The 12739-nt window shown below is 47.8% G+C and overlaps 1 protein-coding gene across 1 annotated transcript in view; it reads left to right on the top strand.

The window, feature by feature from the left end:
• Positions 1-373: 373 nt before the first annotated feature.
• The window catches only part of APOB (apolipoprotein B), a 39604-nt gene continuing 27238 nt past the window's right edge, over positions 374-12739 (top strand). The window contains exons 1-12 of the mRNA XM_027966544.2: positions 374-571; positions 898-936; positions 1960-2075; positions 3668-3813; positions 6073-6226; positions 7228-7383; positions 8065-8189; positions 8882-8967; positions 9942-10161; positions 10887-11114; positions 11335-11452; positions 11574-11720. Of these exons, the coding sequence (XP_027822345.2) occupies positions 499-571; positions 898-936; positions 1960-2075; positions 3668-3813; positions 6073-6226; positions 7228-7383; positions 8065-8189; positions 8882-8967; positions 9942-10161; positions 10887-11114; positions 11335-11452; positions 11574-11720 (1608 nt within the window). The 5' untranslated portion in view covers positions 374-498. The remainder of the gene's footprint in view (positions 572-897; positions 937-1959; positions 2076-3667; positions 3814-6072; positions 6227-7227; positions 7384-8064; positions 8190-8881; positions 8968-9941; positions 10162-10886; positions 11115-11334; positions 11453-11573; positions 11721-12739) is intronic.

Here is a 12739-nt window from a genome sequence, read left to right as displayed (position 1 = left end):
TCGGAGGAAGGTCTCCACCTAGACGCTGGGAAGGACTAGCCATCCAGTGGCTACAGAGTCCGTGCATGGAGCAGGGGTAGGCTTCATCCTGCGCTCGGTCGTCTTCCTGGGTCAGAGCAGGCCCCTCGGGCTCTGAGACCCCTGCGGACAAGCCAGGGGAGAGGCCAGGCCCCAGTGGCCCTGGAGGAGTCTGGGCTGAGCCCCCTCGCCGGCCCCTTCTCAGGGCTCAGAGCCCGGCCTGGTGCGGAAAAGCAAACAGGCCCCGGTCGCTGCCCTTTGGACCTTGTGCAATTTGCCCGGTGCTCCTTCAGCTGGGGCCCTGGGCAGGCGGCCTCAGGCCTCGTATAAATAGAGCCCCAGGCGCCGGCCGTCCATTCCCACTGCAGGTGCAAGTGTGGGTGTGGGGCTGCCTGTGGGCGCCCGTCCCCCGGAGCCAGCGAGCAGCGCCGAGGCCAGGCCCAGACAGCAGGCGGCAGGGAGACACCGCCCAGGTTGGCCATGGGCGCCCCGAGGCCCGCGGTGCTGCTGCTGCTGCTGCTGCTGTTCCTGGATGCCGCCAGCACCCAGGCCAGTGAGTGAGGCCACCCAGCCGCCAGGGTGCAGGGCTGGGGGTGGGGGACCAGGGGCCCCAAAGCCAGGGCCGGAGTGGTGGCTGGGGCAGCTTGGTCCTGGGACAGAGGGAGGGCAGCCCGAGGATGGAAGGACAGGGGCACAGGACCAGCTGCGAGGGGCTCCTCTAGACTCAGGGTGGGAGTAGGGGAGGTGATGGGAGGGACGGAGGATTCTTCAAAGCCTTCTTCCCTGCTAGAGGTTAAAGCAGTGGTCCTCCTGGCCAGACCCTAGGCCCCAGCTGGAAGAAAGGGAAAACCTACAGTTGCCTTTCTCCCTTTCTTACAGGAGATGAAGTGCTGGAAAATGTCAGCCCCAGTTGTCCAAGTAAGGCATTTCCCCCTGAGCTGAGAAGGGCGCCCCACCCCACCCCTCAACCCTCGACCCCCGACCCCTCCCTCTGCACCTCGGATCACTGAAACACCGTGATGCTGTAATTGGTGTACACCGCTCTGACCCCAAGAAACCAGTTCCTGGAGCCTCTGCCCCTGCGAGGGGATCTCAGCTCTTTTACCCACCCTTGCCCTCTGTCCCAAACGTTCAGCCTGGGGATAGGGTGGGGAAGGGACCTGTTGATCCATGGGCACTTTAAAGAGACTGTTTGTCAGGGACTAATCATTAATCTGAAGCACAAGAGGGTGAAGAAATGCTGACTTTAACCTTTGTAGATGCTCACCCTGGGATTTGTATTTACCTGACCCCTAGGGGTCAAAGAGCCGGCCTTGCAGTGGTACCCTGTTTTCTCCAGAGACAACGGGATGCTAACTTCTGATGGGGCAGCACTGCCATCTCGTGGGCATCTGGCATCACTGCATCTGGACTCGGGACCCAGATGTTCTTTCTCTCAAATTGTTCAGGAAATTTCTCTCAAGCACAGCGGAAACCTCCAGAAATTCCTTCTTGGGGGTTTCTTAAGTCAGCCAGATATCCTTGACGCTTAGTGAACTTTGCCTCAGATATTTGGTAGAATCTAAAAAGAGCCATAGAGTTAGAGTATTTTCATTCTGAAAAGTCAGTGAAAGATATATTTGCTTTATTCTGTCACTCTTAATTTTCCAAGGAGTCTTTCCTGTAGACTGTCTGAGCCTCATCACTTGACACTCCCTGCCTTGTGCCTCAGATTATATATTCAAGGAATACAAGTTAATTTAAATATTAGCCTCAGCACTGTCGTAACAGAGAAGTTAAATCTATAAAGAAAAATTAAGTGTAAGGCAAAATTAATTGAAAATAATTGGAGTTTAATTACTGTTTTTCATTATCTGTGCCACTGTCCCTCTATGCCCAGGATGGAGTATCCTTGGGCGAGTTATTTCTGCCATGTAGCTGATGGATTTCTCCTCATTGTAGAAGATGCAACGCGATTCAAGCACCTCAGGAAATACGTCTATAACTATGAGGCTGAGAGTTCCAGTGGTGTCCCTGGGACTGCTGATTCAAGAAGCTCCACTAAGATCAACTGCAAGGTACGAGGGGAGAGGGAAGGCCACTGGAGGACCCTGGAGCCCAGGGCTGAGCAAACCCGGCTTGCGCCAGGACCGTCATAACCTCTAAGTGCTGGACTGGCCCTCAGTTTGCCAGTCAGCTTCTTTGCTGAGAAGCTCTCTGCTACAGAGACTTCCCTGCTGGTCCAGGGGTTAAGGCCTCACCTTCCAATGCGGGAAGTTGTGGATTCAATCCCTGTTTGGGGTGGCCAAGATCCCACATGACTAGACGCCAAAAAACCAAAACATAAAACAGAAGCGATATTGCAACAGATTCAATGAAGACTTTAGAAATGGTTCACGTTAAAAAAAAAAAAAAATTTTAAGTTGTCTGCCACAGAAACAATATTTTTACCTACCAGGTTTATTTTGCTATTAGCTTCCATTCCCTGGTGGCTCAGAGGGTTAAGCCTCTGCCTGCAGTATGGGAGACCCGGGTTCCATCCCTGGGTCAAGAAGATCCCCTAGAGATGGAAATGGCAGTCCACTCCGGTACTTTTGCCTAGAAAATCCCATGGACAGAGAAGCCTGGTAGTCCATGAAGTTGCAAGGAGTTAGACATGACTGAGCGACTTCACTTTCGCTTTCACTTTTCTTTCCAAGATGTAATTAAAATATGTGATCTACAATGTCAAAATTGTGCAGACTAATAGAGTTAACATTTCAAGAGATGTCCAATGGGTGAGCATCCCAGGAAAGCATTCTGGAGTGTGGCTTTTATCATCTAACTGAAATAGGATCTACTACTAAAAACAAACAGAACAGAAAATTTTAAACGTGCAGTTTGTTCTCAAATAAAACTTCACCAGTTGTTGAGACAGACTGTACTCGTATCCATGTTCTGCGGAACAGATCTAAGGGCAGCTATTGGGGCTCCTGTGGGAAAGAGAAGTCAAACTGGGCCGCCCTCTTAGTTTTCAGGCACCAGCATCTGTGCTGTCAGGTAAGTAGCCATTAGTCACATGCGACTATTTAAATTGAATAAAAGTTGTTACTCGGCTGTATTCACATATAAAATAAAAAGGTTTAAATAAATAAAAATCAATTGAATAAAAGTAAAAATTCAGTTTCTTAGTCACACTAACTGTATTTCGAATGCCCTGTTGGCCCCCATACCTAGTGGCTCCTATACTAGATAGCGAGAAAACAGAACATCTCCAGCACTGCAGAAAGTTCTTTAAACCACGCTGGATAACACAGAGGGAACTATTTCAACTTCAGCTGTACGTGAAGCTTGGAATAGGCCCTGATAGATACACACGGTCTTGGATTTTTGGTTTTTCCACTGACATTAAGGAAGCATTTGCTGTCGAAACTAATGATAGCCCTCCTCCTGCCTCCTGGTTTTCTTCCAAACCCTCACTCCTCAGCTGCATTTCTTCCAGCCAGTTGTACCTCTTTATAACTAAAGGGAGTACATTTAGAACCAATTAAAAGTTATCATCCTTTGCATACAAAGGGGAAAACTTCAGAAGTATGGTGTCCCGCGGAACATGGGAAAGGTCAGAAATCCCTGAGCTGGGGAGGAGTGTTGTGTTCTTGGTGGAGAGTCTTAATGTACCCTGTCTTCTCAGGTGGAGCTGGAGGTCCCCCAACTCTGCAACTTCATCCTGAAGACGAGTCACTGCACCCTGAAAGAGGTGTATGGCCTCGATCCTGAGGGCAAGGCCTTGCTGAAGAAGACCAAGAACTCTGAGGAGTTTGCTGCTGCCATGTCCAAGTAAGACGTAGGCCTGTGCGTTCAAATTTCTGAGCTCCGGGCATCATGGCATGTGTTTCACACGAGTGTGTGTGTGTGTCCAAGGGAGACATGAGCATGCGTTTATTGTTGGGCACATATGTGAGTACAAGTATTTGTACTCTATTCACCATAGAACAGGAAATTGCTGAGTTTTCACAACAATCAAAAAGAGGGAAGCAGTCTCTACCCTCCCCTACTGAAGTTTCCCTAATTATCATTTAAATATGGTTCTAAAAGATCTCGCACTCTTTGAGACAATAAAGCTGAGATGGTTTGTTTAAACAAGTGAATTCATGTTTAAAGAATGAAACAAGACTGTGCCTGGTGGTCCTCAGAGAGGGTCCGGGCAGGACTTGCTGTGACCAAACACGGCTCGGCTCAGCAGAGAACACTAGCTTCAGGGGGTCCGGGGAGAGCCTCGGCCTGAGCGGGTCCCCCTCCAGGGCCAGCGTCCTGCCAGTGCACACTGACCAGACCTTTCCTGTTGCTTACAGCTGGCAGTGCTTCTGACTGATCAGTGTTCACAGTGTGCTGGTTGTTAGATTTTTTTGAACATCACCCCTGCCTCATCTCCAGATCACAGTTTGCAGTGTCGCCTGCATTGCAGGCAGATTCTTTTCCATCTGAACCATCAGCAAAGCCCTTGTACTGTCCTAAGTGTGTGCAAATACAGTCATGGGGTTGTTGATTTGGTAACAATGGACACTCCTTCCCTGCCTGTCTTTCAATTTGTTAAACATTAGACTCGGAAGCCAAAATAGGCCCTGGTGCTTCTGTCTCTTACCAGCGCCTCTTATTGCATCCAAGACTTGGAAGCATCAGAGGGAGTGGGGCCGCAGTGATGGAAGGGAGTAGGAGTTGCTCTCTGGTCTGTTAGTTGCTCAGTCATGTTCGACTTAAAACCCCGTGGACTATAGCCCTTCAGGCTCCTCTATCCATGGAATTCTCCGGGCAAGAATACTAGAATGGGTAGCCATTCCCTTCTCCAGGGGATCTTCCCAACCCAGAGAACAGGGCCTCCCATATTGCAGGCAGATTCTTTACCATCTGAGCCACCAGGGAAGTCTGCTTTGGTCCTTACCCTCCTCCAAACAAAAGAGACTCCTGCTTTTGGCCACCTTGAGGCTCTCCTGTGAGCCTGTGTCACAGTGTCTGGAATTTTCTGAGAGGATATAGGGCTGTGGGAAGCAACCCTCATCTCTTTTTCTTTCTTCTGACTCAGCTAGAGCAGGGGGTGCCAGGCTCTCTGAAATTCCCTAGGGAAGTCCCCAAAGAAAGGTCCCTATGATCAGAGTTGACTCAGGCTTTAACCATAGCCTGAGATCATATGAAAGTGAAGGAATGTCCAACAAATGTATGGAAAGAAGCTCCAGCTCGCTGGTGGTCAGGAGATGAAATTAATGCAACAAGATATTTATCACGTTATACTCACTTATACCCATAAGACTACAGAAACTTTAAACAGCAATAGTACCTATTGATGGCAAGCCTGTGAGGCAAAGCATACCCTCACACATTGCTGCTGCAAAGGAGTGCCTTTAGTCAACTTAGTAAATATAATGGAAAATACTTGGAGCCTTTGACATAGCTAAAAAGAAAAGTAGTGACATGTGAAGATAGATGCATAAAAATGTTTGTATCAGTGTTGTTGGTGGGGAAAAAAATTTAAACATCCAGGAACAGAAAAGATGAATGCCATCAAATAGGAGACGATCTGAATAAAGAATATATAACCACAGAGTGGACTGTTACGCAGCTTTGTAAAGAGAATCTGTTAGGGTGCTGCCAGATGACTCAAGGATTTTCATGGAGTAGAATTAAATGAGAAGAACAAGATAAAGACAAGTATGCATGATGCCATGCCATTTGGATAAAACCAGCAATGACAAACTATTTCTATGAAGGTGTTTTCACTCCCATGCTTCTGTATAAGATCATGTGAGTGTGGAGATATGAATGGAAGGCCCAGTGGGGTGTTGTGTGGGGAGAGTGACTGCAGAGACTCATATGGGGAGAGAGAGGGACTGGGTGAGCCAAGCAAAGCAAAAAAATAAAAAAGAAAAGAAAGAAAAAGAAAGAATACCAGAAGCATACACATACTTGTATACTTTTTTGAAAATATATGTATATGTGCTGATATTTATCAAAAAATGATGTAAAAAGGAGGCTGCAAAGCCACCTAGCCTATGGCTCACGGTGGAGAAGGAACCCCTGGTAACCATACTCTCTCTGCACCAGGTATGACCTCAAGCTGGCTGTTCCTGAAGGCAAGCAAGTTCTACTTTACCCAGAGAAAGAAGAGCCTAAACACATCCTCAACATCAAGAGAGGCATCATCTCTGCCCTCCTGCTTCCCCCAGAAACGGAAAAGGCTAAGCAAGTGTTATTTCTGGTGAGAATTTAAAAAGCTGATAACAGTGATCCTTTGAACTCCTCCTCACATAGTGGAGCTGGGTTCCACTTATACATCAACTGGATCGTTGACTCAGCTGCGTGGCTAGTTACACAGGAGGCCCTGTATTGGTGTGAAGCACGTTGCTCAGAGCTCCCCTGATCTCTGGGCTCACTGAGGGCCCAGCCCACACAGCCTGAGCAGGTTAGATCTAATTTTACAGCAGTTTCTGAGGAGTCCTGACCATCCTACCCTCTGTTTGATTTTGTTATGTTTCCACAAGGTAGAGCACAGTAAGGCCTCTCTTTGTGTGTGTGTGTGTATGTGTGTGTGTGTGTGTGTGTGTGTGTGTGTGTGTGTGTGTGTGTGTAATTTCTGGCCACACTCTGCAACATGTGGGATCTTAGTTCCCCGACCAGGGACTGTGCTCCTTGCATTGGAAAGCAGAGTCTTAACCACTGGACCACCAACGAAGTCCCCTGTGTGCATTTTAAACACAGAAAATAACTGACTATTTGCTAGCCTCTTTTAAGAATCCCAGGTTTTGCTCTGAGGACACGTTCAGTTTAGTTCAGTCCCGTGAACACTTTTGAGCCCTTACTACGTTCTGAGCTCTGTGCTGCACTCCCCGGGGAGCAGATACTGCTGCATTCTGCAGGGGCCCCTACACCGGGAGGTCTCAGGATCTGGGGGGAGAACCAAGACATATACAACACAAAACGGATTGGAGTACATGCCAAAGAGCCAGGACCACCCTTAAGAGGTTTTCTCACGCCCACCCTGGCTGCCCAGGAACCAACCGCACCCACGTTCTGTCCAAGAGGACGAAGCTTTCTCCCAGATCCATGGGAGATCTGGGAGAAAGCTTTTCTTTTCTTTTCTTTTCTTACAGACTTCTTTCTTACAGGCTTTTCTTACAGGCTTCTTTCCCAGCCCCACCCCAAGCACCTAAAGATGGTTCCCTGTGTTGAGTACACTTGTTGTATCTCCTGCTGCCCTAGGATACCGTGTATGGAAACTGCTCCACAGACTTTACTGTTAAAACGAAGAAGGGAAACGTGGCAACAGAAATATCCATTGAAAGAAATCTGAGGAAGTGTGATCACTTCCAGCCCATTAGCACGGGAGTTAGCCCACTCGCTTTGATTAGAGGCATGGTAAGTTCACATCAGCATTGCTATGCACACTGGCAGCAGCCTCTTCATTATTAACATTATGGAATGTTAGAGCTAGAAGGGATTCCAGAGAAAAAATTCCAGGCAGAGAAAACATAAGGAGCAGTAGGAACAGGTGTCAAGTGTTCGTGTGTGGCAGGACAGGGAGTCATGTCAGATGCATGCATGCATGCTAAGTCGCTTCAGTCGTGTCCGACTTTTTGCGACCCCATGGACTGTAGCCTGCCAGGCTCCTCTGTCCATGGGATTCTCCAGGCAAGAATACTGGCATGGGTTGCCATGCCCTTCTCCAGGGGATCTCCCCAATCCAGGGAACAATCAAACACATGTTTCATTGTGTTTCCTTCATTGGCAAGCAGGTTCTTTACTACTAGTGCCACCTAGGAAGCCCCATGTGCTGGATTCCAGGTTATAAATACTTTGTACAGATCAGAAGTCTCCTGGAGTGAAATAAGAAAAGTCTACAGCTGGACTCAGCTTTTGGGTTTTCATCCCCTTGACTAAAAGTCAAGTATGAAGCTCTCTTCTCTCGCTGAGTTTATCTAGTGGTACAGAACCCCTGTTCCCCCATTTTCTTCCCTGAAGGGAAATACACATGGGAGAAGACTCAGGTTCAAGCCCCAGGGCCTGATGAAAATGCTTTTCCCCTGATCCCATTCACAGACCCGCCCCTTGTCAACACTGATTGGCAGCAGCCAGTCCTGCCGGTACACCCTGGACCCAAGGAGGAAGCACGTGTCAGAAGCCATCTGCAATGAGCAACACCTATTCCTGCCCTTCTCCTACAAGTAGGTCCCTGGCTGTAGCCCCGATTCCTTATTTATGGGGCCATTAAGAGCTGAATGCTTCTCGGTGCCCTGTTGCAAGCTAGGCTGTGCCTGGGAGGAGGTATGAAAAGGTACAAAGCAGAATGTATTTCTATCCTCCTGTCTCAAGCTAATAGGCCGTTTGGTAGGAAAGACTTAGGCATGAGGAACAATTCAAAACCAACAAAAGATATCTGAGATCCAGGCTTTAAGGGCTCGAGATCAGGAAAAACTGGAACCATTACTAGCTGATCGGGTTAGAAAGGCTTTACAGAAGATTTTGGAATTGGCCTAGAGACTTACATATCCATTTTGAAAACTGGTCAGTCAACTAGTGTTGACTGAGTAACTGCTATCTATATTCTTGGCACTGAACTATGGAAGATCACAAAAGAATTTTGGAGCTTAGTGTTAGTTCATTCCCTCTGGGCACTCTGGAATGGTGGAGAGTATAAGGTATAGGGGTCCTTCTGATGGAAGGACAGCCAGCATGACCAGAAGGAGCTGTTGCTGTTCACAGGCGGTCAAGGACAGCTGGATATAAATAAGTATGGTTTGAAAGGGGAGCAGGATTTGGGGAGGAGCGGAGTTAGGGGAGACATTCAACATGAAGAGCAGAGGATGCTACGGGGAGCCTGGCCATCCGCGACATGCTGTCATTCCTGTGTTGCCAGGAACAAATACGGGATGATGGCACAGGTCACACAGACTTTGAAACTTGAAGACACACCTAAGATCAACAGCCGCTTCTTTGAGGAAGGTAAGGTGTGATGTACACATGGTTGCCAGGGTTGGGAAACCTGCCCATGAGGTACCTACCATGGCTTAGCTCCTTGCTGGGCCCTGTGAGAGTCCTGGGCTCTGGGCTTCTGGCCATGGGCCGTTCTACTGAGAAAGCCTGTTCATTTCAGAATGTCAGGTGGCAATGGGATAAAGGAAAGGGGAGAGTTCTCCTAGCACTCCCTGGAAATAGGATAATATTGGAAATAGGAAACTGGCCTCCCAAGTCCACCTTTGGTAAATTGGACAGCCAGGCCTGAGCGAGGCAGGGCAAATGGGAAAGGTCAGGAATCAGTCTTTAGAGCTGAAGGGAACTAGAGAAACCTCTAGTCCAACCTCAGCGCTGCACCTATCTTTATGTCAATGAGTCGTGTGCCCTACCTCATTCTCAGCCACCTGTGATGTCAGGTGGTAGCAGCATGTGCTTTAAGCTCTTGGGCACAGTAAGTGGCTCACCTCTGGGTCTTAGTTCCCTTATCTTTAAATTGAGGAATAATATTAACGCTGAACTTCCCAAGTGGTGCTCGTGGTAAAGAACCTGGCTGCCAGTGCAGGAGATGTAAGAGCCTCAGGTTCCATCCCTGGGTTGGGAAGATCCCCTGGAGAAGGCCATGGCACTCACTCCAGTATTCTTGCCTGGAGAATCCCATGGATAAGGGAGCCTGGCAGGCTACGGTCTATGGGGTTGCAAAGAGTCAGACAGGACTGAAGCAACAGCAGGTGTGCACAATATTCACGCTAATCACAAGGAGAGAGTGGCAAGTTAGGGAAACACTGAAGTCAGACCCCTAGCCCAGAGCCAGTCACAAAACAGGCACTAAGAACAGAACAAGAGAGGCTTCTTTTCTCCACCCTCCTCTTGCTGACCCCTCCTGGATCTCCAGCTTCTAGAAGAAAGATGAGGCTGAGATGCAGGGGTAAGCTGGAATCCCTCTGACACGCTCCTCCTTCCAGGTACTGAGGCAGTGGGTCTTGCCTTTGAGAGCACCAGGTCCACGTCACCTCCAAAGCACGCTGAGGCCATTGTGAAGACGCTCCAGGAGCTGCAGAAACTGCACGTCTCTGAGCAGAATGCCCAGAGAGCCAACCTCTTCCATAAACTAGTGACCGAGCTGCGAGGCCTCAGCAGTGAGGCAGTCACCTCCCTCTTGCCAAAGCTGATCGAGGTGTCCAGGTATTTCTTGAGCAGTCACAACTCAAACCTTCATAGATTATGAGCCCATGGGAGCTGGCTGAGACCTCAGCCAGAGAATCTCAGGAACCATTGAAATTTCAACCCATTTAATCAATTGAGTCAGTCAGTAAATGTTTGCTCGATAGAGAAATGTCAGCTAAGGTGTCTCGAGTTCCATGGGTAACACACACACGTACATTGCATTCAAGGTAGATAAATATTTACATGTTGAGATAGGAGGGAAATCTTTCCCACATTTTGATGGGTATCTTTAATCCCTTGTTCTATGAGTACCCTGGGAAGTGAGAGAGGATAAGAAGTCTGTGTTTTCTGGAAGCCTGTAGGCTAGAGGAGAGAGAACTCAAGCAAACAAAATAATACCGTGACTTCTCTTTACTTCAGTGCCGTCTTAGTGCTGTGAAGGTCAGAGAAGGGACTGGGCGAGTGTTTATGTGGCATGTTCCATCTTCTGACCAAAGGGTAACAGTCCTCTCTGGGTGTTGAGTCCAGGGGGTCCTTCTTCGGACTTTGCTCCATGGTGCTTCTCCAGTGGATGCTACTTATGGGGAAGGCTTCTCTATTCTCTAGGGATCTGAGTTAGATTTTGGAAGATGGTTGGATTTGGATCTTGAATAAGGGAATTCCTGACAGAGGGAACCCTGGGGGCCAAGGAGGTTTTAGCTGCCTAGAAGGTGATCTTTCTTTCTCTGCCCTTTTCTTCTCAGCCCCATCACTTTACAAGCCTTGATTCAGTGTGGACAGCCCCAGTGCTACACTCACATCCTCCAGTGGCTGAAAAATGAGAGAGCCAACCCCCTTCTGATAGATGCTGTGACCTACCTGGTGGCCTTGATCCCAGAGCCCTCGGCCGAGAGGCTGCGGGAGGTCTTTAACACCGCAAGAGTGCAGCAGAGCCGGCTCACGTTTTATGCTCTGAGTCACATGATCAACAAGTGAGTTTTCCACTGGTTCTCCTCGTAGGAGCAAAGGAAGACCCCGCATGTCAGTGTTGTTTGTACCCTCCCTCCACTTGCAAATTCTGATGCTTACCCTTTCGTTTGTCTAATGGTCAATTTTGAGAGTAATGACTTAAAATGAGAGATCAGCGAACATCAGTGTATATTTTAAGATAAGCCTGGCTATGCTTGCTGAATCCTAACTCTTCTTCTGTAGCTATCATAAGACAAACCCTACGTGGACACAGGACCTGCTGGAAATTGCTGATTACCTGTCAGAACAGATTGGCAATGACTGCACTGGGAACGAAGATCTCACCTACCTGATTCTGAGGGTATTTTCAGTTTTTTGTTTGTTGGTTTTGTATAATAGGCATCATTTCAGACACACTTTTTCTGTCTGCCCCTCACTGCACCTTCTGAGCCCTGATTCTCTCTTGTTTATTTTCAATGTAGGTCATAGGAAATATTGGTAAAACCATGGAGCAACTAACCCCAAAACTTACATCTTCAGTCCTGAAATGTATCAGAAGTGAACAGCCATCCCTGGTGATTCAGAAGGCTGCCATCCAGGCCCTGCGGAAAATGGAGCTTAGTGATGAGGTAAGGGCCACAGAAGAGGGCCGAAAATGACGAGTTGATTCAGACTGACAAAGATTTGGAATGAGATTCTAAATCTCACCATTCTACTGACTTTATTCTACGGCTCTTTAATTGCAAATTTCAATACACCTATTGACTGCCTGGGGCTTCCAGATGGCTCAGTGCTAAAGAATATTCCTGCCAATGTAGGAGACACAGGTTTGATCCCTGGGTGGGAAAGGTCCCCTGGAAACGGAAATGGCAACCCACTGCACCCTTTCTTTTCTGGAAAATCCCATTTTCAGAGGAGCCTAGCAAGGTACAGTCAATGGGGTTACAAGAGAGTCAGACATGACTTACCAACTAAACAACTGACTGCCTAGCCATATGCAGACATGAGAAAAATAGTTGGCCTTCCTGCTACTTCAGCAGGCGAAGTGTGATTTTTTTCACTACCTGCTGTCCTCTCACCAGACTGACCATCACTCCCATCTTTGGAAAACATGTCTGATTTTTTTCCCCCTGTTTCCCTAGACTAAGAGAGTCAAACTGGCCCCCAAAGGTGGTGATGGTGATTCCACAGCTTTGCAGACAACCTGACTTACTTATTAGCATCAAATTCTCCTGATTCCTTCTCACATTAACCCTCATATTGAAATAATTTATGTTAAAACATCTTTATCTTCAGTTAGTGGCAGATCTCCAACAAGTCATAACTTGGCCATGATTTGTATATTTTAATGCAATTGAATTCAGCATGCAGATTTTTTAAATTCTTTTTGATGTGGACCATTTCTAAAGTCTTTATTGAATTTGTTACAATATTGCTTCAGTTTTATGTTTTGGTTTTTTGGCCACGAAGCATTTGGGAACCTCAGCTGCCCAACCAGGGATCGAATCCACACCCCCTGCATTGGAAGACAGTCTTAACCACTGACCACCAGGGAAGCCCCTCAACATGCATTTGATATGTGTCTTCTGAGAACCCTTCCTAGAGCTGGTTGCTCTGGGTGAAGAAGGTTCAGTAACAGCATTTGAAG

The sequence above is a fragment of the Ovis aries genome, chromosome 3 (assembly GCF_016772045.2).
Source record: "Ovis aries strain OAR_USU_Benz2616 breed Rambouillet chromosome 3, ARS-UI_Ramb_v3.0, whole genome shotgun sequence".
NCBI classification, from domain to species: Eukaryota; Metazoa; Chordata; class Mammalia; order Artiodactyla; family Bovidae; genus Ovis; species Ovis aries.
Note: the sequence above shows the minus strand (reverse complement) of the source record. Positions and strands in the feature narration are given on the sequence as shown.